Source organism: Anomaloglossus baeobatrachus, chromosome 4, assembly GCF_048569485.1.
Source record: "Anomaloglossus baeobatrachus isolate aAnoBae1 chromosome 4, aAnoBae1.hap1, whole genome shotgun sequence".
Classification (NCBI taxonomy): domain Eukaryota; kingdom Metazoa; phylum Chordata; class Amphibia; order Anura; family Aromobatidae; genus Anomaloglossus; species Anomaloglossus baeobatrachus.
Genome location: NC_134356.1, coordinates 8,524,452 through 8,552,269, shown reverse-complemented (window position 1 = coordinate 8,552,269; position 27,818 = coordinate 8,524,452). Strand labels below are relative to the sequence as shown.

Genomic DNA, 27,818 nt, shown 5'->3' with positions numbered 1-27,818 from the left:
AGCGAGGCCTTCCATCCCGTCACTGACCCCGAGTGTCTGTACACAGCGAGCCCTTCCATCCCATCACTGACCCTGAGTGTCTGTACACAGCGAGCCCTTCCATCCAGTCACTGACCCCGAGTGTCTGTACACAGCGAGGCCTTCCATCCCATCACTGACCCCGAGTGTCTGTACACAGCGAGCCCTTCCATCCAGTCACTGACCCGAGTGTCTGTACACAGCGAGCCCTTCCATCCCGTCACTGACCCCGAGTGTCTGTACACAGCGAGCCCTTCCATCCCGTCACTGACCCTAAGTGTCTGTACACAGCGAGGCCTTCCATCCAGTCACTGACCGAGTGTCTGTACACAGCGAGCCCTTCCATCCCGTCACTGACCCTGAGTGTCTGTATACAGCGAGCCCTTCCATCCAGTCACTGACCCAGTGTCTGTACACAGCGAGCCCTTCCATCCCATCACTGACCCAGAGTGCCTCTACACAGCGAGGCCTTCCATCCCATCACTGACCGCGAGTGTCTGTACACAGCGAGCCCTTCCATCCTGTCACTGACCCCGAGTATCTGTACACAGCGAGCCCTTCCATCCTGTCACTGACCCAGAGTGTCTGTACACAGCGAGCCCTTCCATCCAGTCACTGACCCCGAGTGTCTGTACACAGCGAGGCCTTCCATCCCATCACTGACCCCGAGTGTCTGTACACAGCGAGGCCTTCCATCCCATCACTGACCCCGAGTGTCTGTACACAGCGAGCCCTTCCATCCCATCACTGACCCAGAGTGTCTGTACACAGCGAGCCCTTCCATCCCATCACTGACCGCGAGTGTCTGTACACAGCGAGGCCTTCCATCCTGTCACTGACCCCGAGTGTCTGTACACAGCAAGCCCTTCCATCCCATCACTGACCCTGAGTGTCTGTACACAGCGAGCCCTTCCATCCCGTCACTGACCCAGAGTGTCTGTACACAGCGAGCCCTTCCATCCCATCACTGACCCCGAGTGTCTGTACACAGCGAGCCCTTCCATCCAGTCACTGACCCGAGTGTCTGTACACATCGAGGCCTTCCATCCCGTCACTGACCCCGAGTGTCTCTACACAGCGAGGCCTTCCATCCCATCACTGACCCTGAGTGTCTGTACACAGCGAGGCCTTCCATCCCATCACTGACCCTGAGTGTCTGTATACAGCGAGGCCTTCCATCCAGTCACTGACCCTGAGTGTCTGTATACAGCGAGGCCTTCCATCCAGTCACTGACCCCGAGTGTCTGTACACAGCGAGGCCTTCCATCCAGTCACTGACCCCGAGTGTCTGTACACAGCGAGGCCTTCCATCCCATCACTGACCCTGAGTGTCTGTATACAGCGAGGCCTTCCATCCAGTCACTGACCCTGAGTGTCTGTATACAGCGAGCCCTTCCATCCAGTCACTGACCCTGAGTGTCTGTATACAGCGAGCCCTTCCATCCAGTCACTGACCCCGAGTGTCTCTACACAGCGAGACCTTCCATCCCATCACTGACCCCGAGTGTCTGTACACAGCGAGCCCTTCCATCCCGTCACTGACCCTGAGTGTCTGTACACAGCGAGCCCTTCCATCCAGTCACTGACCCAGAGTGTCTCTACACAGCGAGCCCTTCCATCCAGTCACTGACCCCGAGTGTCTGTACACAGCGAGCCCTTCCATGCCATCACTGACCCCGAGTGTCTCTACACAGCGAGCCCTTCCATCCCATCACTGACCCGAGTGTCTGTACACAGCGAGCCCTTCCATCCCATCACTGACCCCGAGTGTCTGTACACAGCGAGCCCTTCCATCCAGTCACTGACCCCGAGTGTCTCTACACAGCGAGCCCTTCCATCCCATCACTGACCCGAGTGTCTGTACACAGCGAGCCCTTCCATCCCATCACTGACCCCGAGTGTCTGTACACAGCGAGCCCTTCCATCCAGTCACTGCGGCAAATCAGATAATGGCCAATAAGGATAAAAGCGATAGAAATTTGGAAGAGTCAGAAGAATGTGACATTACGGAGGGATGCTATTGGTTGATGACATAATTTAGTTCTACAAAGGGTTTTCAGCTTTTTCCTTCCACAGGTGTAGACTTTACATTACCATTATTAATTAATCTGTGAACTTCAAAATTGTGTCCATCATTCATGAAAGTGTGTTGTAATAGTCATTAATATTGTATTTGCTGGTTTTCTGCAATACATATTACCCCTTGTGTACAAGAATATAACTACTATAATACTGCCCCTATGTACAAGAATATAACTACTATAATACTGCCCCTATATACAAGAATATAACTACTATAATACTGCCCCTATGTACAAGAATATAACTACTATAATACTGCTCCTATGTACAAGAATATAACTACTATAATACTGCCCCCTATGTACAAGAATATAACCACTATAATACTGCTCCTATGTACAAGAATATAACTACTATAATACTGCCCCCTATGTACAAGAATATAACTACTATAATACTGCCCCCTATGTACAAGAATATAACTACTATAATACTGCCCCCTATGTACAAGAATATAACTACTATAATACTGCCCCTATGTACAAGAATATAACTACTATAATACTGCCCCTATGTACAAGAATATAACTACTATAATACTGCTCCTATGTACAAGAATATAACTACTATAATACTGCCCCCTATGTACAAGAATATAACCACTATAATACTGCCCCTATATACAAGAATATAACTACTATAATAATGCCCCCCTATATACAAAAATATAACTACTATAATACTGCCCCTATGTACAAGAATATAACTGCTATAATACTGCTCCTTATATACAAAAATATAACTACTATAATACTGCCCCTATGTACAAGAATATAACTACTATAATACTGCCCCCCTATATACAAAAATATAACTACTATAATACTGCTCCTTATATACAAGAATATAACTACTATAATACTGCTCCTTATATACAAGAATATAACTACTATAATACTGCCCCCTATGTACAAGAATATAACTACTATAATACTGCCCCCCCATGTACAAGAATATAACTACTATAATACTGCCCCTATGTACAAGAATATAACTACTATAATACTGCCCCCTATGTACAAGAATATAACTACTATAATACTGCCCCTATGTACAAGAATATAACTACTATAATACTGCCCCCATGTACAAGAATATAACTACTATAATACTGCCCCCATGTACAAGAATATAACTACTATAATACTGCCCCCTATGTACAAGAATATAACTACTATAATACTGCCCCTATGTACAAGAATATAACTACTATAATACTGCCCCTATGTACAAGAATATAACTACTATAATACTGCCCCTATGTACAAGAATATAACTACTATAATACTGCCCTCTATGTACAAGAATATAACTACTATAATACTGCCCCATAGGTATAAGAATATACTATAATACTGCCTCCTATGTACAAGAATATAGCTACTATAATACTGCCCCTATATACAAGAATATAACTACTATAATACTGCCCCTATGTACAAGAATATAATTACTATAATACTGCCCCCTATGTACAAGAATATAACTACTATAATACTGCCCCATAGGTATAAGAATATAACTACTATAATACTGCCCCTATGTACAAGAATATAGCTACTATAATACTGCCCCTATGTACAAGAATATAGCTACTATAATACTGCCCCTATATACAAGAATATAACTACTATAATACTGCCCCTATGTACAAGAATATAATTACTATAATACTGCCCCCTATGTACAAGAATATAACTACTATAATACTGCCCCTATGTAAAAGTATATAACTACTATAATACTGCCCCTATGTACAAGAATATAACTACTATAATACTGCCCCCTATATAGAAGAATATAAATACTATAATACCGCCCCTATATACAAGAATATAACTACTATAATACTGCCCCTATATACAAGAATATAACTACTATAATACTGCCCCTATATACAAGAATATAACTACTATAATACTGCCCCCTATGTACAAGAATATAACTACTATAATACTGCCCCCCATATACAAGAATATAACTACTATAATACTGCCCCCTATGTACAAGAATATAACTACTATAATACTGCCCCCCATATACAAGAATATAACTACTATAATACTGCCCCCCATATACAAGAATATAACTACTATAATACTGCCCTTATGTACAAGAATATAACTACTATAATACTGCTCCTATATACAAGAATATAACTACTATAATACTGCCCCTATGTACAAGAATATTACTACTATAATACTGCCCCTATATACAAGAATATAACTACTATAATACTGCCCCTATGTACAAGAATATTACTACTATAATACTGCCCCCATATACAAGAATATAACTACTATAATACTGCCCCTATGTACAAGAATATTACTACTATAATACTGCCCCTATATACAAGAATATAACTACTATAATACTGCCCCTATGTACAAGAATATTACTACTATAATACTGCCCCTATATACAAGAATATAACTACTATAATACTGCCCCTATGTACAAGAATATTACTACTATAATACTGCCCCTATATACAAGAATATAACTACTATAATACTGCCCCTATGTACAAGAATATTACTACTATAATACTGCCCCTATTTACAAGAATATAACTACTATAATACTGCCCCCCATATACAAGAATATAACTACTATAATACTGCCCCCCATATACAAGAATATAACTACTATAATACTGCCCCCCATATACAAGAATATAACTACTATAATACTGCCCCCCATATACAAGAATATAACTACTATAATACTGCCCCTATGTACAAGAATATAACTACTATAATACTGCCCCTATGTACAAGAATATTACTACTATAATACTGCCCCTATGTACAAGAATATTACTACTATAATACTGCCCCTATGTACAAGAATATAACTACTATAATACTGCTCCTATATACAAGAATATAACTACTATAATACTGCCCCTATGTACAAGAATATAACTACTATAATACTGCCCCCCATATACAAGAATATAACTACTATAATACTGCCCCCTATGTACAAGAATATAACTACTATAATACTGCCCCCCATATACAAGAATATAACTACTATAATACTGCCCCCCCATATACAAGAATATAACTACTATAATACTGCCCCTATGTACAAGAATATAACTACTATAATACTGCCCCTATGTACAAGAATATTACTACTATAATACTGCCCCTATGTACAAGAATATAACTACTATAATACTGCTCCTATATACAAGAATATAACTACTATAATACTGCCCCTATATACAAGAATATAACTACTATAATACTGCCCCCTATGTACAAGAATATAACTACTATAATACTGCCCCCCATATACAAGAATATAACTACTATAATACTGCCCCCTATGTACAAGAATATAACTACTATAATACTGCCCCCCATATACAAGAATATAACTACTATAATACTGCCCCCCATATACAAGAATATAACTACTATAATACTGCCCCCATATACAAGAATATAACTACTATAATACTGCCCCCCATATACAAGAATATAACTACTATAATACTGCCCCCCATATACAAGAATATAACTACTATAATACTGCCCCTATGTACAAGAATATAACTACTATAATACTGCCCCTATGTACAAGAATATTACTACTATAATACTGCCCCTATGTACAAGAATATAACTACTATAATACTGCTCCTATATACAAGAATATAACTACTATAATACTGCCCATATATACAAGAATATAACTACTATAATACTGCCCCCTATGTACAAGAATATAACTACTATAATACTGCCCCCCATATACAAGAATATAACTACTATAATACTGCCCCCTATGTACAAGAATATAACTACTATAATACTGCCCCCCATATACAAGAATATAACTACTATAATACTGCCCCCCATATACAAGAATATAACTACTATAATACTGCCCCTATGTACAAGAATATAACTACTATAATACTGCTCCTATATACAAGAATATAACTACTATAATACTGCCCCTATGTACAAGAATATTACTACTATAATACTGCCCCTATATACAAGAATATAACTACTATAATACTGCCCCTATATACAAGAATATAACTACTATAATACTGCCCCTATGTACAAGAATATTACTACTATAATACTGCCCCCATATACAAGAATATAACTACTATAATACTGCCCCTATGTACAAGAATATTACTACTATAATACTGCCCCTATATACAAGAATATAACTACTATAATACTGCCCCTATGTACAAGAATATTACTACTATAATACTGCCCCTATATACAAGAATATAACTACTATAATACTGCCCCTATGTACAAGAATATTACTACTATAATACTGCCCCTATATACAAGAATATAACTACTATAATACTGCCCCTATGTACAAGAATATTACTACTATAATACTGCCCCTATTTACAAGAATATAACTACTATAATACTGCCCCCCATATACAAGAATATAACTACTATAATACTGCCCCCCATATACAAGAATATAACTACTATAATACTGCCCCCCATATACAAGAATATAACTACTATAATACTGCCCCCCATATACAAGAATATAACTACTATAATACTGCCCCTATGTACAAGAATATAACTACTATAATACTGCCCCTATGTACAAGAATATTACTACTATAATACTGCCCCTATGTACAAGAATATAACTACTATAATACTGCTCCTATATACAAGAATATAACTACTATAATACTGCCCCCTATGTACAAGAATATAACTACTATAATACTGCCCCCCATATACAAGAATATAACTACTATAATACTGCCCCTATGTACAAGAATATAACTACTATAATACTGCTCCTATATACAAGAATATAACTACTATAATACTGCCCCTATGTACAAGAATATAACTACTATAATACTGCCCCCTATGTACAAGAATATAACTACTATAATACTGCCCCTATGTACAAGAATATAACTACTATAATACTGCTCCTATATACAAGAATATAACTACTATAATACTGCCCCTATGTACAAGAATATAACCAGTATAATACTGCTCCTATATACAAGAATATAACTACTATAATACTGCCCCCTATGTACAAGAATATAACTACTATAATACTGCCCCTATGTACAAGAATATAACTACTATAATACTGCTCTTATATACAAGAATATAACTACTATAATACTGCTCCTATATACAAGAATAACTACTATAATACTGCCCCTATGTACAAGAATATAACTACTATAATACTGCTCCTATGTACAAGAATATAACTACTATAATACTGCCCCTATGTACAAGAATATAACCAGTATAATACTGCTCCTATGTACAAGAATATAACTACTAGAATACTGCCCCCTATGTACAAGAATATAACTACTATAATACTGCCCCTATGTACAAGAATATAACTACTATAATACTGCTCTTATATACAAGAATATAACTACTATAATACTGCTCCTATATACAAGAATAACTACTATAATACTGCCCCTATGTACAAGAATATAACTACTATAATACTGCTCCTATGTACAAGAATATAACTACTATAATACTGCCCCCTATGTACAAGAATATAACTACTATAATACTGCCCCTATGTACAAGAATATAACTACTATAATACTGCTCTTATATACAAGAATATAACTACTATAATACTGCTCCTATATACAAGAATAACTACTATAATACTGCCCCTATGTACAAGAATATAACTACTATAATACTGCTCCTATGTACAAGAATATAACTACTATAATACTGCCCCCTATGTACAAGAATATAACTACTATAATACTGCCCCCTATGTACAAGAATATAACTACTATAATACTGCCCCCTATGTACAAGAATATAACTACTATAATACTGCCCCCTATGTACAAGAATATAACTACTATAATACTGCCCCTATGTACAAGAATATAACTATTATAATACTGCTCCTATGTACAAGAATATAACTACTATAATACTGCCCCTATGTACAAGAATATAACTACTATAATACTGCTCCTATTTACAAGAATATAACTACTATAATACTGCCCCCTATATACAAGAATATAACTACTATAATACTGCCCCTATGTGCTGTGATCTGTCCTTGCTCTTCCTTTGTCTCTTGTTCCGTATTTTTTTATACTTTTCATTGTAGATTTTTCGCTATATTTCCGTTTTTCACAGAGCGGAGGATGCTGAGAAATGAGGATGACTCTGACTCGGAGGAGGACACAAGAAAAGCTACTAAAAGGAGAAAGTCTCCGGACTCCTCACAAGGCCAGGCTCAAAAAATAGAGCGAGCATCATCAGGTGTGTTTTAAGCATTTATCAATTGAACTTTAACCCCTTCACCCCTGGACGATTTTTTCCATTTTCATTTTTTCCTCCCCTTCTTCCAAGAGCCCTGACTTTTATCTATTCTTCATCGATTTAGCCATGTGAGGGCTTGCTTTTTTTGCAGGACTAGTTGTACTTTCCAATGAACTATTCATTCTGCCCCAATAGTAGAGATGAGCGAACCTCTAGAGGCTCGAGTTCGGTTCGTTGAACGGAGGCCGCGTTCGAGTTCGATTCGGCGAACCGTTCAACGAACCTCTCGAACCCTATTGAAAACAATGGCAGGCAATCACAAACACACAAAACACCTGGAAAACACCTTCAAAGGTGTCCAAAAGGTGACAAACAACTCACAACACAAACACATGGGAAAGTGACAAGGACATATACTCGTGCGAAAACAAAAGAGCTGGACAAGAAAAAAGAGGAGGAGACACAGATATAGGCATGGCACGCCCTTCTAAAATCATGTAAAACACCGCAAGGGGACTGCAACCAGACTCTTCCTTTTTTCCAAAAATTGTGCCCCACACACCAGTGGCATCACTTGTGACCCAGTTGCAAACTGGACAGGTAGATTTGCATCAAGCACATTCCAAAATAGGCCTGCCTTAACGGTCTCGAGGATGGCCCCGGGGTAGGTAGCAAAGTCTTTACTGAACCATTGAACTGGCGTTTGGTGGAAAAGCCGAGCTAAGATGGAGTAACAGCTTCTGCTGATACTCCTGCATACGTGTCCCTTTCTATGGCTTCTGCTGATACTCCTGCATACGTGCGTCCCTTTCTATGGCTTCTGTTGATACTCCTGCATACGTGCGTCCCTTTCTATGGCTTCTGCTGATACTCCTGCACACGTGCGTCCCTTTCTATGGCTTCTGCTGATACTCCTGCATACGTGCGTCCCTTTCTATGGCTTCTGCTGATACTCCTGCATACGTGCGTCACTTTCTATGGCTTCTGCTGATACTCCTGCATACGTGCGTCCCTTTCTATGGCTTCTGCTGATACTCCTGCACACGTGCGTCCCTTTCTATGGCTTCTGCTGATACTCCTGCATACGTGCGTCCCTTTCTATGGCTTCTGCTGATACTCCTGCATACGTGCGTCCCTTTCTATGGCTTCTGTTGATACTCCTGCATACGTGCGTCCCTTTCTATGGCTTCTGCTGATACTCCTGCACACGTGCGTCCCTTTCTATGGCTTCTGCTGATACTCCCGCATACGTGCGTCCCTTTCTATGGCTTCTGCTGATACTCCTGCACACGTGCGTCCCTTTCTATGGCTTCTGCTGATACTCCTGCATACGTGCGTCCCTCTCTATGGCTTCTGCTGATACTCCTGCATACGTGCGTCCCTTTCTATAGCTTCTGCTGATACTCCTGCATACGTGCGTCCCTCTCTATGGCTTCTGCTGATACTCCTGCATACGTGCGTCCCTTTCTATGGCTTCTGCTGATACTCCTGCACACGTGCGTCCCTTTCTATGGCTTCTGCTGATACTCCTGCATACGTGCGTCCCTTTCTATGGCTTCTGCTGATACTCCTGCACACGTGCGTCCCTTTCTATGGCTTCTGCTGATACTCCTGCATACGTGCGTCCCTTTCTATGGCTTCTGCTGATACTCCTGCATACGTGTCCCTTTCTATGGCTTCTGCTGATACTCCTGCATACGTGCGTCCCTTTCTATGGCTTCTGCTGATACTCCTGCATACGTGCGTCCCTTTCTATGGCTTCTGCTGATACTCCTGCACACGTGTGTCCCTTTCTATGGCTTCTGCTGATACTCCTGCATACGTGTGTCCCTTTCTATGGCTTCTGCTGATACTCCTGCACACGTGCGTCCCTTTCTATGGCTTCTGCTGATACTCCTGCATACGTGCGTCCCTTTCTATGGCTTCTGCTGATACTCCTGCATACGTGCGTCCCTTTCTATGGCTTCTGCTGATACTCCTGCACACGTGCGTCCCTTTCTATGGCTTCTGCTGATACTCCTGCATACGTGCGTCCCTTTCTATAGCTTCTGCTGATACTCCTGCATACGTGCGTCCCTTTCTATGGCTTCTGCTGATACTCCTGCATACGTGCGTCCCTTTCTATGGCTTCTGCTGATACTCCTGCATACGTGCGTCCCTTTCTATGGCTTCTGCTGATACTCCTGCATACGTGCGTCCCTTTCTATGGCTTCTGCTGATACTCCTGCACACGTGCGTCCCTTTCTATGGCTTCTGCTGATACTCCTGCACACGTGCGTCCCTTTCTATGGCTTCTGCTGATACTCCTGCATACGTGCGTCCCTTTCTATGGCTTCTGCTGATACTCCTGCATACGTGCGTCCCTTTCTATGGCTTCTGCTGATACTCCTGCATACGTGCGTCCCTTTCTATGGCTTCTGCTGATACTCCTGCATACGTGCGTCCCTTTCTATGGCTTCTGCTGATACTCCTGCATACGTGCGTCCCTTTCTATGGCTTCTGCTGATACTCCTGCACACGTGCGTCCCTTTCTATGGCTTCTGCTGATACTCCTGCACACGTGCGTCCCTTTCTATGGCTTCTGCTGATACTCCTGCATACGTGCGTCCCTTTCTATGGCTGGAATTATGTCACAAAATTTGGACTTGTACCGGGGATCTAATAGTGTGGCAAGCCAGTAGTCATCATCACTTCTAATTTTGACAATGCGAGGGTCATGTTGGAGGTAGTGCAGCAAGAAGGCGCTCATGTGTCTGGCGCAGCCATGCGGACCAAGTCCACGCTGTGTTTGTGGCATAGAGGTGCTAACCGTTCTTTCTTCCTCTGACATCTCCCCCCAACCTCTTTCAACAGAAATTTGACCAAGGTCTCCCTCATCTGCTGAGTCTTCCATGTCCATGGACAGTTCGTCCTCCATTTCTTCATGTTCTCCTGCACCTTCCTCAACATTTCGCCTGCTACTATGCGCCCTTGTCGATCCCTGTCCCCCATGGTCCCATGCCTGGCGCCTTGGTGATGAACGTCTGGACCTTGGTGATGTTGTTGTCCCTTGCGCATATGAATCCTCCTGTAGTTCCTCCCCTTCATGTTGTCCCACCCCCTGACTCCGAATAGTGTTTAGCGTGTGCTCCAGCATGTAAATGACTGGAATCGTCATGCTGATAATGGCATTGTCAGCGCTAAACATATTCGTCGCCATGTCGAAACTGTGCAGAAGGGTGCATAGGTCCTTGATCTGAGACCACTCCATCAGGGTGATCTGCCCCACCTCTGCATCTCGTTGGCCCAGGCTATACGTCATGACGTATTGCACCAGGGCTCTGCGGTGCTGCCACAGTCGCTGTAACATGTGGAGAGTCGAATTCCAGCGTGTCGCCACATCGCATTTCAGGCGATGAACCGGCAGGCCGAAAGACTTCTGGAGCAATGCAAGTCGCTGAGCTGCGGCGGTTGAACGGCGGAAGTGAGCAGACAGTTTTCGTGCCCTGGTCAGGCCATCTAGGCCGGGATAGTGTGTTAAAAATTGCTGGACAACAAGGTTCAACACGTGAGCCATACAAGGCACGTGTGTCACCTTGCCCAGGCGAAGGGCCGCACCCAGGTTTGCAGCATTGTCACACACGGCCGGAGTGGAGACAACCAATTACCAAACTCAGTCTCCAGAGCTGACCACAACTCATCCGCTGTGTGACTCTTATTTCCCAGACATTTCAAGATAAAGACCGCCTGATGCCGTTTGACGCCCTGGACCCCAGGGGTCACAGGCCACTACACTCACCACATACACCCCCCCCCCCACACTAGAAAGGTAGCACCAGTCAACCACAAAGACCTAATTGCCTCCCTCAGTCAGACAGGCGCACCAGGTGGGCGGAGTCAGGCAGAAAGACACGCCCCCCGAGGAGTCTGCTGGCCTAAGGCAGGAAAACAATACAGTCCAGTTCATTGCAGTGGAGTGGAGAGTAGTGGAGTACAGTGCTGCTTGGGGCCTGGGCTGGAGCCTAGGACCCCGGATTAGTCAGTCAGGCAGACGGCAGTGGCCGCCTGCAGGAGACCGGGAATACGACCTGCGGAACAGTGAGGGATCGGGACAGGGCAGTGGCCCGCCGGAACCGAACCAGGGAGCTATCAGGATACTGGAGCACCAGGCAGGGTACTTAGACCCCGAACTAGGCTATATGCCACCACCATAGTCGAATTAACTGGACGCGGTCTGGACCTCAGGGGTTCATTCCCACCAAAGTTCCGATTGAAGGCAACAGCCCAACCAGTCCGGATAGTAGCCACCGCCAGAGGCCAGAGATCCAAGGGCCAGCATCTGCGGGCAAAATAGGCTCCTACGACACATACACGCCGGGGAGCGGACTACCAGTGCCCAGGCACAGTGGTCACACTACAAACACAGGTGCAGGAGAAAGGCGGACATTGCCAACCCGACTAGGAAGCTGCGGGCCCCGTTCATACCTTCATTTGGTTTACCAGTGACTGGTTTAATCGTGAGTAAACCAGTGCCATCAGGCACCACGCCGCATCGCAGCCCTGCGCCCTGCACCCCGGCCCTCGCACAACCAGGCCCCGGGACCAACTTACCCCTACCCACGGGGGGGGGGGGTCAACACCTAGCTGCGCAACTACACCACTCCCGGGAGTCCCTGCACCTTCACCGCAGCGGTGGTGCCCACCATCACCGCAACCCGTGGGTGGCGTCACAAACAATCATCCCAAAACAAAACACCCACATTCCTCCCCCCGCGCGTAGCGCCAAACACCCTTCCAGAGCGACGTGACCCCCGGGTCCAGAGACGCTCGAGCCACCGACACACGCAAGCCCGGACCCGAGCGACTCGGTCGCAGCCGAGGCCGCAGGGCGGTACACCAGCATAGTAAGGATTCCTTGTGCGCAGTTGCAACGCTGGTGGCCTGACCAGGCAGTTTTGGTGCGGAGGGGGAGGACCCAGACGAGGTTGAGGAGGCAGAAGTGTACCGCCCCGCGGCCTCGGCTGCGGCTACCGAGCCGCTCGGGTCTGTGCTCGTACTGCGGGTGGTGGCTCGAGCCTCTCACGGACCCGGGATCATGTCGCTCTGCAAGGGGTAGTGGCGGTGCACGCAGGGGTTTGGGTGGTTGAATTAGCAAAGTTCGTGACACCACCCACGGGTTGTGGTGATTGTATTGTGGACACCACCGCTGCCGTTAACTAGGCCTCCCGGGGACGGTGTTATGCAGCTAGGTGTTAACCCCTCCGTGGGCAGGGGGTGATGGTCCCCGGGGCCCGTGGGAAGGTGAGGGCCGGGGTGCAGGGCACAGTGTTGCGGTGCAGCGCGATGCGGTGCCTGACGGCACTGGTGTACTCACTGACACAAGATAACGGATTCTCTGGTAAACCAAACTGTAGAACGGACGGGGCCCACAGCCGGCTGCGGTGTTCTCCCTGGACGGGTTGGTGGCGGCTGTCGTTCCCTTTGCACTGATGTTGTGTTGTGAGTGACCCCTGTGCCTGGACATTGGTAGTCTGCTCCCCGGCGTGTAAATGTCGTAGGAGCCAGTTTGCCCGCAGGCGCTGGCCCCTTGGATCTCTTGCCTTTGGCGGTAGCACTTATCCGGAACGGTTGGGCTGTGGCCTTCAATCGGGACTTGGGTGGGAATGAACCCCTGAGGTCCAGACCGCAATCAGTAAATTTGACTAAGGGTGGCTTCTAGCCTAGTCGGGGTCTGAGTACCCTGCCTGGTGCTTGGCTTCCAATCGGCTCCCCGGTTCGGTACCGGCGGGCCACCGCCCGACCCCGGTCCTACGGTTCCACTGACCGTATACCAACTCCTGCAGATGGCCACCACCGTCTGCCGACCTTGCTGGAGGTGCCTGGGCTCCGACCCAGACACTTAGACAGTCCGTGGCAGGCCTGGTCCCAGGTCTGCCCTTGACTTTCCCTCCTTACTCCTTCACTGTCTGAACTCCACTCCCTCACTCTACTGAACGCCTGACTTTCTGTTTTCCCGCCTCCAGGCCTGTGAACTCCTCGGTGGGCGGAGTCAACCACCTGGCTCCGCCCCACCTAGTGTGGACATCAGACCCTGGAGGGTGGCAACAAGGATTTTTGTGTGACTGTTGTCACCTATCCGGGAAAGGGGTGTGTGTAGTGTTGTCTGTGACTACCTGGCTAGTCCAGGGCGTCACATTCCCCCTTGGTTTAATGCAGACCGTCCGCGGGCTGCCCATCCATCACCGGTTTTATTTTCTGAAAAGATATAAACAGAAAAACAAACGGTATGCATATTCAAGTCATCCCTTACGGGAGGCACATCACTTTCAACGTTGCAACAAATAAAACACCTCAAGAGAACGGGTCCATGTCCTTCTGCTTTCCCACCCAAGCAACCTAGCCCTGATGCTGCCCCTAAGAAGTGCGCAGCACCCCTGTTCCCCATTCCAGGCACGGGCCCGGGCTACCCAAGCGGGAACGGGTACAGTGCTTTGCACCCGGCAGTCACTCAGAGGCCCCACGTCCAAGGGGTCCCCTGACCCGGAGGATGGTCACCGGTTCTGATGGTGACCGGACCCCAGTCTGCTCTGCTGCGGGTCCCTCCTCTAACCAGCCTCTCCGGAGACTGGCAGTTGCGGAAAGGGCAATTGGGCATTATTTACAAACCCAAAAGTTATTGGGTGGCCTGCAAGTTCTCGGCCTTGTTCATGATTGCTCATGCAGTAATTAGGGGGTGCGAAACTGGGACGACATCAGTCCCAACAGGGACGAGCACTTCAGTAGCCAGGTCCGCTACCATAAGACAAAACTGTAGGTCCCAACGGGGACTTGCTGTAGGGTCCCAACGGGGACTGTCCTTTTGCAACGGGATCCGCTGCCTTACTTGAGGTCACCTTCCTCATACTCCTCCTCCAGCTCCACATCCGGGCTGTACGGTGGGGGAGGGGACTGGGACTGCTGTGGGACAATACAGCCTCTGCGGACATCCAGGGCAAACCAGCCCCTCTTCCCTCGATGCTGGGTGTACAGCACCAGGTCACCGGGTAGCAGATTACGGTCCGGGTGACTATACGGGAGGTGTGCGTTCACGTCCCTATGGGAAAAGAACACCTCGGCCTCCAGGCCGGGGTCATAGAGGAATCCCCATCCCTTGTCACAATTGAACCGCCAGACTTGACCCTGGTGCGTGGGGCCCCGCACCCAGTAGGTAGCGCTTCGGAGACTTTCCTTCTCCCAGATTGTACGGGTGAGGATCTCCGCTCTCCGCTTCTCATCGGCCGCTACCCCCTGGCACAGTTGGTTTGGCTGCCGCTCCCAATAGGGGGCGGCTACTTGCCCATGGTCGGTATCAGTGGGGGTCTGGCCCAGCCGGTGCTCCCCAATGGCGGCTACAACCGTCACTCTCTGAAGGTAGCCCCGCTGTGTCATGGCCGGCTCTGCTGCCTTGCAGCTGCCTCCCCACGGAACCTCAGCCGAGGCCCGGGATCCAGGAGCGACTTGCCTCACCTTTGGGGCCTTCTTCTGGGTAGCGTCTTCCTCCATCTTGGCCGGGCGGACTGCCGGGGCCAGAGCGGTGGGTGCGCTCTCTTCCGGGATGATTGGGTCCGTCTCGGGGACGAGCTTTGGTTCCTGGCAGGTTTCCTAGGGCAACTGGTCTGGTGCTGGCTGGTCTTGGGGCCGTCCACGGCCAGCCTCCCCAGGTCGCTCCTCACGGGCAGTTATGACGAGCTCCACCACCGATGACACATGCCCTTGCTTGTCTGGCAAAAAGTACACTTAGCTGTGTGTGTCTGGGATTGGCTGACATGCTGGCCCGCCCCACTGCACGCGCGCTTAGGGAAAAAAAAAATGGTGATCGTCATTATCTTAGCACTCAGCAGCACAGATCTAAACCGCGTCCCCCCCGCACACTATACGCTGAATTTTGATAATAGTGTGAATCACAGAGTGACTCACACTATTACAGTGAAAAGCCAGCTAGTAACTAGCTAGGCTTTTTGCTGATAGAACCGTTCTCGAACGTAACTCGAGCTGTCGAGCTTTTAGCAAAAAGCTAGAGTTCGATCTCGAGCCCCCCCCAAAATCACTCGAACATGAAATTGGCGAACCTCGAACCTCTCTCATCTCTACCCATTAGTGTACTTGTAAAAAAGGGGAAAAATCCATGTGCAGAGCAATTGCAAAAAAAGTGCAATTCCACAAAAAAATGTATTTATGGCTTTTTTTTTCTCGCTACACCCTTTGCTGATTAGATTAATTGATTTTATCTTTCGATAATTGGTCATTTCTGAATTTAGTGCGGACAAATTTAGTAATTTTAACTATATACTGTTTGTGTGAGTATTTAAACTTTAGTTTTAATCAAATCAGCAGACATGTGCGGGGATTACCTTGGGCTTTCTGTAGCGCCCCTGAGCCACTCGGGGCACTACTATGAACTGTATCCTCTCGGGGATGCAGGGGCCCACCCCCTGGGATCTCGAACACCAGGGCCAGCAACACCTAGACACACAAATCCTAGTTACCATTTCACACCAGAGGTAAGTCGGACACAAGGGGATGGCCACCTAGAGGGCAGAGCCAGACCGGAGGACTAGACAGCCTGTTGGGAGGGGACAGCAGTCAGTTCAGTGGTAGTAGTGAAAGTGGAAAGACGTGCCTAGAGGTGGGTCGTGTAACGGAGGCGCGGGGAAGTGGTCGCCAGGGCGGGTACACCGGAGTACCACTGGGACCAGAGCATGCACAGGGCACAGGGCCCCTAGATCAGGCGCAATTTCAGACAGCCTGGCAAATCCCTGCACAGTGAGGGGACCTCCACGGACCTCACTGACCCACAAATCCGTGGGCATCAGCAGTAAAGCAAGGATTGGGGTTCGGGACACAGACCAGCCCTACAGGGTCCACACTGCCCGCCGTATGGAGAAGGAGTTTGCCACCACAAAGGGACAGTCGGGCCCCAAACGCTCCACGCTACGGGGACCCAACGAGTGCTGGGAACAGAGCAACAGAGTCATCAACTGGCACTGGATCTACAGGGACCTGAACCAGCCGTCTGAGGTCCAGAGTGAGTAGAGACTGTTAATTACAACTCGGTGTGGCCTCTTATTTACTCCATCATACATCTCCCGGGCTCATCCCTACCTGTGGAGGGCCTATCACCACAGCTGCCGTTACCACCAGCCCTGGGGATAATCCACTCAGCAGCGGCTGTTTCACCATCCTAACCGCAACCCGCAGGTGGCATCACACAAATGACTTATCTCCCCTCTAATTACTCCCCATTAAAAAGCCCCCAGGGCACGGGACCAGGCAATGGCCACCACCAAAGTGACATTCCCCAGTGATGCACCGCCCGGGACCGAGTACCCACATTTTCACAGGAGCCCGCAGTAACTATACACACTGCCAAGGACTTACCAGTATATCCTTGCTTGTGAAGGGGTTAAGAAGCTCCTACTCTGCACTCTTTACCTGTATTAATTGCCGCTCTTTGATCTCGTTACCTGTATAATAGGCCCATGTCCACACAATCACTCACACTCCAACCTCTCCACCGTGGCCAAGACCAAAGAGCTGTGTGAGGACACCAGAGATAAACTTGTAGACCACAAACCACAACCTGTTCTCACATTTCCTAATTGCTTCGTGTGTTATTAGGTTGTTTCCCAAGTGAAAGCCACTGGGTCAAATTGAGGAGCCGCCATGAAGATTTCCCAAGAAAAGAGAAGCAGCATCATCCAGCTCATCGATAGCGGTCTATCAGCCAAGAAAATTGCCAGACTGCACCATGTGAGGCCATGACAGTTGGAATAATACAAAATTAGGTCTGTCCATCTATTCAAGAGCCAAGAGGTGACGACCAGGCAAAATATCGCAAACAAGTCGCTCATCACAAGGTCTATCAGTTCTGGTGACACCCAGCAGTAGAGGCGGCTCGTCTGCTCCATAATAGAGAGATCACAGACGTCCATGAGACACCGAGCGACGTGCGTTACACAAGTCTGGAATGGTGGCCCAAAAAAATAAGCTGCTGCGACTGCAATATCAGAAGAAGCATCAGCTCAAGCTTGGTAAAAAGGCAAAAGGGAACAGTAGAAGATTAGAAATGGGGCATTTGGAGCAATGAGACTAAAGTCAATAGATGGCTCTGATGGGGGGAAAATGGGTCTCCAAGAAACAAGGGGGGAAAGGGGCTAACAGTGCAAGAAATTGAAGAAACTGTCACGTTCAGTGGAGAAAGCCTGATGATACACGGACGTTTACAGCCAAAGGCGTTGGATACTAAACCAGGATGGATGGCGGTCTCAATGCTGAGCTATGTGCGGATCCTACAAGATGAGTTACTTTATACACTCGAGTACTATGGGTATGAAAAGGACGACCGTGTACCAGCAGGACAACAACGCAAAGCATACGCTGAGATTGGAAAAGAAATGGGTCAAACACAACGAAGTAGAGGATCTGGATTGTCCCCACAGTCCCCAGACCTCAACCCAATCAAAAACTTGTGGGTGAAGAAAAAGCTGCATACATCCCATAGAGAGCCGACCAGTATACACCAACAAAGGAAACATCGAGAAGAAACCTGACCAGTGTACACCAACACTGGGAAGTGGAGAAGAGGCCTGACCAGTATATACCAACACTGGGAACGTGGAGAAGAGACCTGACCAGTATATACCAACACTGGGAACGTGGAGAAGAGCCTGACCAGTATATACCAACACTGGAAACGTGGAGAAGAGCCTGACCAGTATATACCAACACTGGGAATGTAGAGAAGAGACCTGACCAGTGTACACCAACACTGGGAACATGGAGAAGAGACCCCACCAGTATATACCAACACTGGGAACATGGAGAAGAGACCCCACCAGTATACATCAACACTGGAAACGTGGAGAAGAGCCTGACCAGTATACACCAACACTGGGAACGTGGAGAAGAGACCTGACCAGTATATACCAACACTGGGAACGTGGAGAAGAGCCTGACCAGTATATACCAACACTGGAAACGTGGAGAAGAGCCTGACCAGTATATACCAACACTGGGAATGTAGAGAAGAGACCTGACCAGTATATACCAACACTGGAAACGTGGAGAAGAGACCTGACTAGTATATACCAACACTGGAAACGTGGAGAAGAGACCTGACCAGTATACACAAACACTGGGAAAGTGGAGAAGAGACCTGACCAGTATACACCAACAGTGGGAAAGTGGAGAAGAGCCTGACCAGTATACACCAACACTGGAAACATGGAGAAGAGACCTGACCAGTATACACCAACACTGGGAACGTGGAGAAGAGACCTGACCAGTATACACCAACACTGGGGATGTGGAGAAGAGACCTGACCAGTATACACCAACACTGGGAACGTGAGAAGAGACCTGACAAGTATACACCAACACTGGGAACGTGGAGAAGAGACCTGACCAGTATACACCAACACTGAGAACGTGGAGAAGAGACCTGACCAGTATACACCAACACTGGGAATGTGGAGAAGAGACCTGACCAGTATACACCAACACTGGGAACATGGAGAAGAGACCTGACCAGTATACACCAACACTGGGAACGTGGAGAAGAGACCTGACCAGTATACACCAACACTGGGAACGTGGAGAAGAGACCTGACCAGTATACACCAACACTGGGAACATGGAGAAGAGACCTGACCAGTATACACCAACACTGAGAACGTGGAGAAGAGACCTGACCAGTATACTCCAACACTGGGAACGTGGAGAAGAGACCTGACCAGTATACATCAACACTGGGAACGTGGAGAAGAAACCCGACCAGTATATACCAACACTGGGAACGTGGAGAAGAGACCTGACCAGTATACACCAACACTGGGAACATGGAGAAGAGACCTGACCAGTATATACCAACACTGGGAACGTGGAGAAGAGACCTGGGACTTCCGTTGAGACATGCTTGATCCTGACCATGAGCATGCCTAGAAGGATTCAGTCAGTGTTGAAAGCCAATGGTAGATTACAAAATAATTAAAATTGAGATTTTTAGAAGCAATATAGTAATAGTCCCCTGACAAGATTCTGCATAACTAATTATATGCTGAATAATTTCAAATTTGCATATGAGCCATTGTCTATAAAATGAAGGTGAGGCGTGTAGTCAGTCAGTGAGGAGTTGAGTCTGTGAATGGAGAGGTTTTGGGAAGTAGCCCTCGAGCTGTGAGGAGCTCATAGGAAATCAGGAGTGATGACTCCTGAAGGAACTGTCTAGGTTGCAGACAGTGGTCTGGGCTTAGAGGACTCGGACCCCGGTCGCAGGGGATTGTGGCGAGGTGCTTGGACCTGTCGAGGAGGACAGCTGACAGCCTAGCACTATCACCAGTCTGGGACCGAAGACGCGACGGGGTACACGGACCCTAGGTCGGGGAGTAGTTTCAGGCATCCCGACAATTCACCTGAGGAGAACGGAACCTTTTATGATTTGTTCCAACCCACTCCAGAATCGGGGCATTAGCGCAACGAGGGGGATAGGACTTTCCAATCCAAAACGGTCCAGAAAATCCCAAGCGTGAGCCCTGAGAGCAAGCTCCCATACTTGGCCATAGTAGGGAGCAGGGCCCGGCTAGTTCTATGCTACCGGACCATCAAGTTGAAGTCAAACTAAGTGCCAGGAGGCAGGTCATGGATCACCAGGCAGCACTATTGGGGACGGGACCCGGACGAGCTCCCCTCAGCGGCAGCGGTTTCCAGAGACTTGGTTTACCCAGTTGTCAGTGTCTGCTTATGAACTGAGTGAGTACGAGAGTGACCCCTGCATCTCATGGCAGCCCTCACACTGAGTCCCGGGGCATTCCTCCTACCCGTGGAGGGCTACAACACCTTGCTGCCCCACTTAATCACCCCGGGTACTCCCAACAGCAGCGGTGGTACTCCCCAAATTACCGTGCACCACGGGTGGCGTCATGAACTATATATCAACTCCCCTGTAAAAATACCCACTATCTAATCTGCCGGCCTGGCATGAAATATGGAGCATTTTTTTCTCCATGCATAAACACTGCAGATTTAATTTTATCAATCCAGTTGTAAAATCAAAATCCACACCAAATACGCAGGGTGTGAACGAGGCCTGGGGGGTCCGGATCTGCAATTCAGATATACCCTATAGACAAGGGGAGAGGTCAGCCATACTTCTCTAATGGTTGAGCCTGGAATTCCCAAATACTTCTCTAATACTGAACAACCCTTTTTGATCAATTTTAATACAATTAAACTTTGTATTATTATAATTATTGGTTCACTGCCTAATGCTAATAAATAAGTTTAAAACCAAGAAAAAAAAAATAAAAAAATACCCACTATCATTTGAGTGGCCGCATGACCCCCGGGTCCGGAGACCTTCGAGCCACAGCGAACCCGGATCCGAGCAGCCTGGCTGCTTCCACAGAGGCGGCACACCTCAAAATCCTGGCGTCACGAACAGGAATACGAGCAGGACCCACTTACCTGGGTGACGTGCACCTTGAAAATCCAAACCGCAAGTCAAAGACAAAACCAGTAGCGTTCCATGGTTGAAATGAACTTTAACTGTTTAGTAACGTTTAAGGAATGTGCCTCCCTAATGTGGGATGAAAATCTTGTAAATAAAATGTTTCTCTTTTTTATTAGTTATGCAAATTAAATCTCTGGATGTCCTGTAGCTCGGAGACGAGCTACGTTTAACCAAGGGGAAATGTGACGCCCCCTGGACTGTCAGGTTGTCACAGGGTACTGCGCAAGCTGCCCTTTCATGCAGTATTCCGCCTCCCTAACTAAATGGTGTTGCCTCCAACAGCAAATCAAATCCTAGATGCACATTGCACCACACCCACCAGACACACCAGTGGACGGCTTGGATGGAATGGAGTTGCCCACCTGGGGGTCAGGGAGGGGAGTGTAGTCTGTCAGTGAGGAGTTGAGTCTGTGAGTGGAGAGAGGTTGGGAAGTAGCCCTCGAGCTGTGAGGCGCTCAGAGGAAGTCAGGAGTAGTGACTCCTGAAGGAACTGTCTAGGTTGCATCAACTTGAAGTCAAACCAAGTACCAGAAGGCAGGTCATGGATCACCAGGCAGCACCATTGGGGACGGGACCCGGAAGAGATCCCCTCAGCGGCAGCGGTACCCAGAGACTTGGTTTACCCGGTTGTCAGTGTCTGCTTATGAACTGAGTGAGTACGAGAGTGACCCCCTGCATCCCACGGCATCACTCAGAGTCCCGGGGCATCCCATCCCATCCCATCCCATACCCGTGGAGGGCTACAACACCTTGCTGCCCCACTTTATCACTCCGGGTACACCCAACGGCAGCGGCGGTACTCCCCAAATTACCGTGCACAACAGGTGGCATCACAAACTATACATCAACTCCCCTGTAAATACCCCCTTTCATTTGAGTGGCCGCACGACCCCCGGGTCCGGAGACCCTCGAGACACAGCGAACCCGGATCCGAGCAGCTCTGCTGCTTCCACGGGGGCGGCACAAAAGCATTGTTAGCCTTTTGCTCATCATGTATCTTTGTGACTACCCACATTTTTTATTGTTTTATACTTTTTATTTATTTTTTCTTTTTGTAGTGTCCCCTTCAGCCAATTCTGACAAAGACCCGGAGATCTGTCTTTCTAATCTTTGGAAATATTGCAGTTTAGGAAGTAAGTGACCCCCGGGGAGGGATTAATGGATTAAGGTTTTGATAGCGCAGGTAACTTGGGGTTCTCCTTCATTCCTAGGTCGTTGTCCGGACATGCATTACTACCTGCCGTACCGCTGGCAGATTTACAAAGGAACTGATTGGGAAGATGTTCCGGATATGGAAGAGATTGAGAAATTATACTGCAACCCAAAGATTGACAGGTACGGGTCATCCACAACTGGGCGTCTGATGTTGTACCTACAGGGTTTCCTTGTCAGACATGAAGGTCTCTGAGGTTGGCCTCCCTCTCGATGTGGGTCCCTTTCTTGATGCACAATCACCAGGGAACTTCTTCCCACTTTTCGTCCTCAGTGTTCCTCCGATTAACTTTCTGACCATGGAATCTAACGGGCAGCCTATTCGTCGTCTCTCCACCGTATCATCGGTCCTGAAGCCGTCGGAATATGTTCTGACCACGGAGTGGCTGTGGTACTGGAAGAGTGAATATGGCTTCTGGATACAATATGTCGAGTCTGTAAGTCAGCACCAACTAAGGGGAAGGGTCCGATGAGGCCCAAGAGGTCTCTGCTCCACGTGCAACAATAGAACCAGCATGTGATGGTGAAGATTTTGAGACCAGGAATAGTCAGAATTGCTTTTTTTTTTGTTGGTTTTCCCCTTCCTTCAGAATGTGAATAACATGAATATCACGGCATCGTCTGCAGACCTGGAGAACGTGTATCTTAGTGATCTCACCAATGACCTTCCCTTCCTGGCTAGCGAGGAGGAGGGGGTCAACTTCCAAGGTACAGGTACAGATGATGTAGGCATAAATGTCACTTTTACTAATGTGACGTCCACGAGGGGCCCCCAATAATGTCCGGCACTGACTGTTAATGTTCAACATTAGGTATCACCTTAAGACGTGAGGGTCCATTTTAATGATTCTCTAATTTTTCAGAAATGAAGCAGAAGAACCTTACGAACACGAAGGAGAGAGAAGTGCGCAGGAGACCGAGATATCAGAGTTTTGAGGATGTGAAGTTACTGAGAGGAAGGTAAAGTCATTCATATTGGAAAGATAATGGAGAACCCTTTATAGATAGGCAGGCATGAGATAAGGATCAATAAAAAGCCTCCAAATCTCTCCATGACGTCACGTGTGGAGCTGAAATCCACCCAGATTCCATCCATCGAGAAGAGGCTGAAGGTTTTTATAGTATCCCCCACTTAGTGTTATCTTGGGTTGGCCTACATTTCTAGGTGTGACCACTGGAGGTGAGCGATCCTCCTGATTGGCAAATGTTAAAATCGGAAGATCTTTGGCTGGATTGGACATCCAATCATTTACCGTAAAAGTCGGCGATCTTGCCAAGGATCGGTAAATGTTCGCATGGCAAAAACAATTTTCTCCCTGCCCATCACAGCCACGTCAAGTATTGGCATGGCTGTGATTGGCCACTGTGTGTAAAAAAAAAAAAAAAAAAAAAGCATTAAAGCAGGACATACACCGATTCCTGCCATGGCTGCAGCACTACTTCCGGGTCCAATAATGAATGGTCATCCATATACACTGATCTTCCACCGGTGTCTTTGATTGGCTGCCATTGAACCACACCCTTTGAGACAGTGACTGTGATTGGTTGCAATCACAAACTTTGTCCTTATACTGGTGATAAACTGGCATAGGGTACACCCAGTATTGATATCAGCACAGATAAAGCCATGGCTACAGGCTGCAGCCCCAAGCTGTGCGCTTATCTTGACTGTGGATCAAAATAAGATTTTGTTTTTTTGTTTTTTTTATTTAAAAAATTTAAAAAGAAAACAAGGTGCATTCTCCCCCCCCCCCCCCAATTTTGACACCCAGACAAGATAGTCTGACAGCTGGGGGCTGGTATTCTCGGGCTGGGTAGACCAATTCTTATTAGGAGCCCCCAGCCTAAAAATAGCAGCCTGCAGCCACCCAAGATTGTCCCATCCATTAGATGACAGTCCCGGCGCTTTACCCAGCTCTTCCCGATTGCCCTCATGGGGTGTCAATTGGGGTAATAAGGGGTTAATCGCAGATCACCGCTGCCATTAAGCCCTAGATTAGTAATGGGAGGTGTCTGAGATCCTCCCCCGCCCCCATTACTGATCTCTAAGTGAAAAGAAATAAACACCAAAAAAACCCTTTATTTGAAATAAAAGACAAAAAAGCACCTTTTCACCGCATAACCCCCAAAACACCCCTGAAAGTCTGATGTAATCCACATGAGGTCCCATGACTTTCAGCTTTGCTACATCTGAATTCACAGTGAACACCATAGAACATGACTGCCTGCTGTAAGCTCCAGGCAGATAATGAATGAGCTGTGCGATCAGCGATAATGTCACTCAAGTAAGTTATAGTCACAGCTGGAGGTTCCCATGGTCCTCCACCTGTGATCGTAGGTCACCTGACCTCAGGGGGCCTTCTGAGGTGGGTGCTGCACTTTACAACATTTTTCTTTGGCAATTGAATCATTGGCATGCCAGTTGAGAAAATCAAGAAGCTTTGTAGGACTTTCTCAACCATTAACAGTCATGAATTCAAGTCTCCAGGCACAGAATTACACCCCAGGGGACTGAAGGAGAGCAGGGAACATTTCTGAACCATTATCCATAATCTTTAAAAATTCTTGGAGAACAGGAGATGTCCTAGAAGACTGGTAAAGACTAAATGTTATCCCTATCTTCAAAAAGGGAAAGAAAGTGGACCAAAGGAACTATAGGCCTGTGAGTCTGACTTCTATACCAAGAAAGATATTGAAAAAACTATTAAACATGTATGCAAGTACTTGGATGAGAATTAAGTGATTAACTAGATCCAGCATGGGTTTGTAGCCAATAAGTCATGCCAGAGTTATTTCCTTCTACGACAGAATCACTGGGTGGATCAACACAGTAGATATAGTGTATATATAATATATCTTGACTTCAGCTAAGCATTTAACAAAGTATCTCATACAATCCTTAATGAATAAATGACCAAGTATAGAAATGTACAAGACAACTGTTAGGTGTATTCATAACTGGCTCAGTGATCGGACCCAAAGAGTGGTCATAAATGGCTGCACATCCAGTTGGAAGAATCTCAAATGTGTTTCTGTCCTGGGGCCTGTGTTGTTCAACATCTTTACCTTCAATTCCTTTCTCTAAATCATTAAATTTGCTGATGACACAAAACTAGGAGTGATAGCTAACACTAGAGAGGATTAAAAAAAAAACTAAAAGTGGAACAGTGGGCAGAAACTAACAGAATGGGTTATAGCGGACAAATGCAAAGTCCTTCATCTGGTTTGAAAAATTAGAAAGCATCTACAGAATGGGAAGATTAGTGCTAAGCAACAGCTTTTGTGAAAGACCTTGGTATACTAATAGATCACAGACTGCACAGGAGTCTGTAGTGTGACGCAGCAGCAAAAAAGACAAATACTGTTCTGAGATGTGTTAAGAGAAGCGCATAGTCTAGATCACGTAAAGTCATTATCCCCCTCTACTATTTTTTTGGTTAGACCTTATCTGGAATATTGTGTCCAGTTCTGGGCGCCATGTGTTAAAAAAAAAAAATCAACAAACTGGAGCAAGTTCAGACGAGCAACCAGAATGATGACCAGTCTAAAAACTATGTTCTCTATGAGGAACGGTTACTGGATTTGGGAATGTTTCACTTGTAATAGCGGTCTACAAAGATCTCAAGGGCTGTCACACTGTAGATGGATCAGCCCTATTCTCATTTGTCCATAAAAACATGAGATGCAATGGGATAAAACTGATCGGGAGGAGATAAGATTAAATATTAGACAACACTTTTTGACAGTGAGCGGGATCAATGGGTGGAACAGGTGGCCACGAGAGGTGGTGAGGTCTCCTTCAATGGAAGTCTTGAAACAGAGGCTGAACAGACATCTGTGTAGGGTGATATAGTGAATGCTGCTGTGAGTCGGTGGTTGGACCAGATGACCCTGGGAGCACGTAACTCTTCACATAACCACTTTTTGGACAGATTTAGAACAAAGGAAAGCACATGGTCTATACTTACACTTTTGGTTGTAGGCCAAGGAAACCTTCTAAGAATGATCCTTATGCAATGTTCATTCATCTCCTACATAATGACCAGTTAAAGGCCATTCTATGAGGATGGTGGATGTGGGCCCTATATCGTTAGAACAGTGGGATGAAATATTAAATGTTCCTAAACTGTTACCCTGTGAGGCTGAGACTTTCCCAGATATCTTGTCCATAGTTTATCGGAACCCAAGTTTGTAGTATAGGACTGAACTCCGTAAGGATGAACGAAGTGGATCCGATGAAGGACACCTGCTACATACGTATATTTCGACAATGCAGAAAGCTAGGAACCTTTTGGAAGGAGGTCCTATTCTCGGTGGAAAGAGTATGGATGAGATTAACAGTCATGTACGTGTCTTGGAACTCCTTGAGGATGGAAGTTAACCAGATGCTCCTATGTCCTTGGCTATTGGATGCATATATCGGGCTCCGTAAACTCCTGGCATTCCTCTGGTTGGATGCACCTGTGATGCCCTGGCCTATCAGGTCGTCGCAGGGTATTGTGCAATCTGCCCTTCTGCACAGTATCCACTCCTCCTTGGTTACGGGTCCCTGACCTTTGGTGTTGCTAAGAACAACCCAATCGAAATCCTAGAAACGCTCTGCACCACACCCACCAGACACACAAATGGGTAGCCTGAAGGGAATAGGGCCGCCCACTTCGGGG

The 27,818-nt window shown here is 46.6% G+C and overlaps 1 protein-coding gene across 1 annotated transcript in view; it reads left to right on the top strand.

Annotated features, from left to right (window-relative positions):
* LOC142301806 (uncharacterized) overlaps positions 1–27,818 on the top strand; it is a 93,058-nt gene that overhangs the window by 52,660 nt on the left and 12,580 nt on the right. The window contains exons 3-7 of the mRNA XM_075342829.1: positions 23,013–23,075; positions 23,154–23,277; positions 23,429–23,591; positions 23,745–23,862; positions 24,018–24,114. Of these exons, the coding sequence (XP_075198944.1) occupies positions 23,013–23,075; positions 23,154–23,277; positions 23,429–23,591; positions 23,745–23,862; positions 24,018–24,114 (565 nt within the window). The remainder of the gene's footprint in view (positions 1–23,012; positions 23,076–23,153; positions 23,278–23,428; positions 23,592–23,744; positions 23,863–24,017; positions 24,115–27,818) is intronic.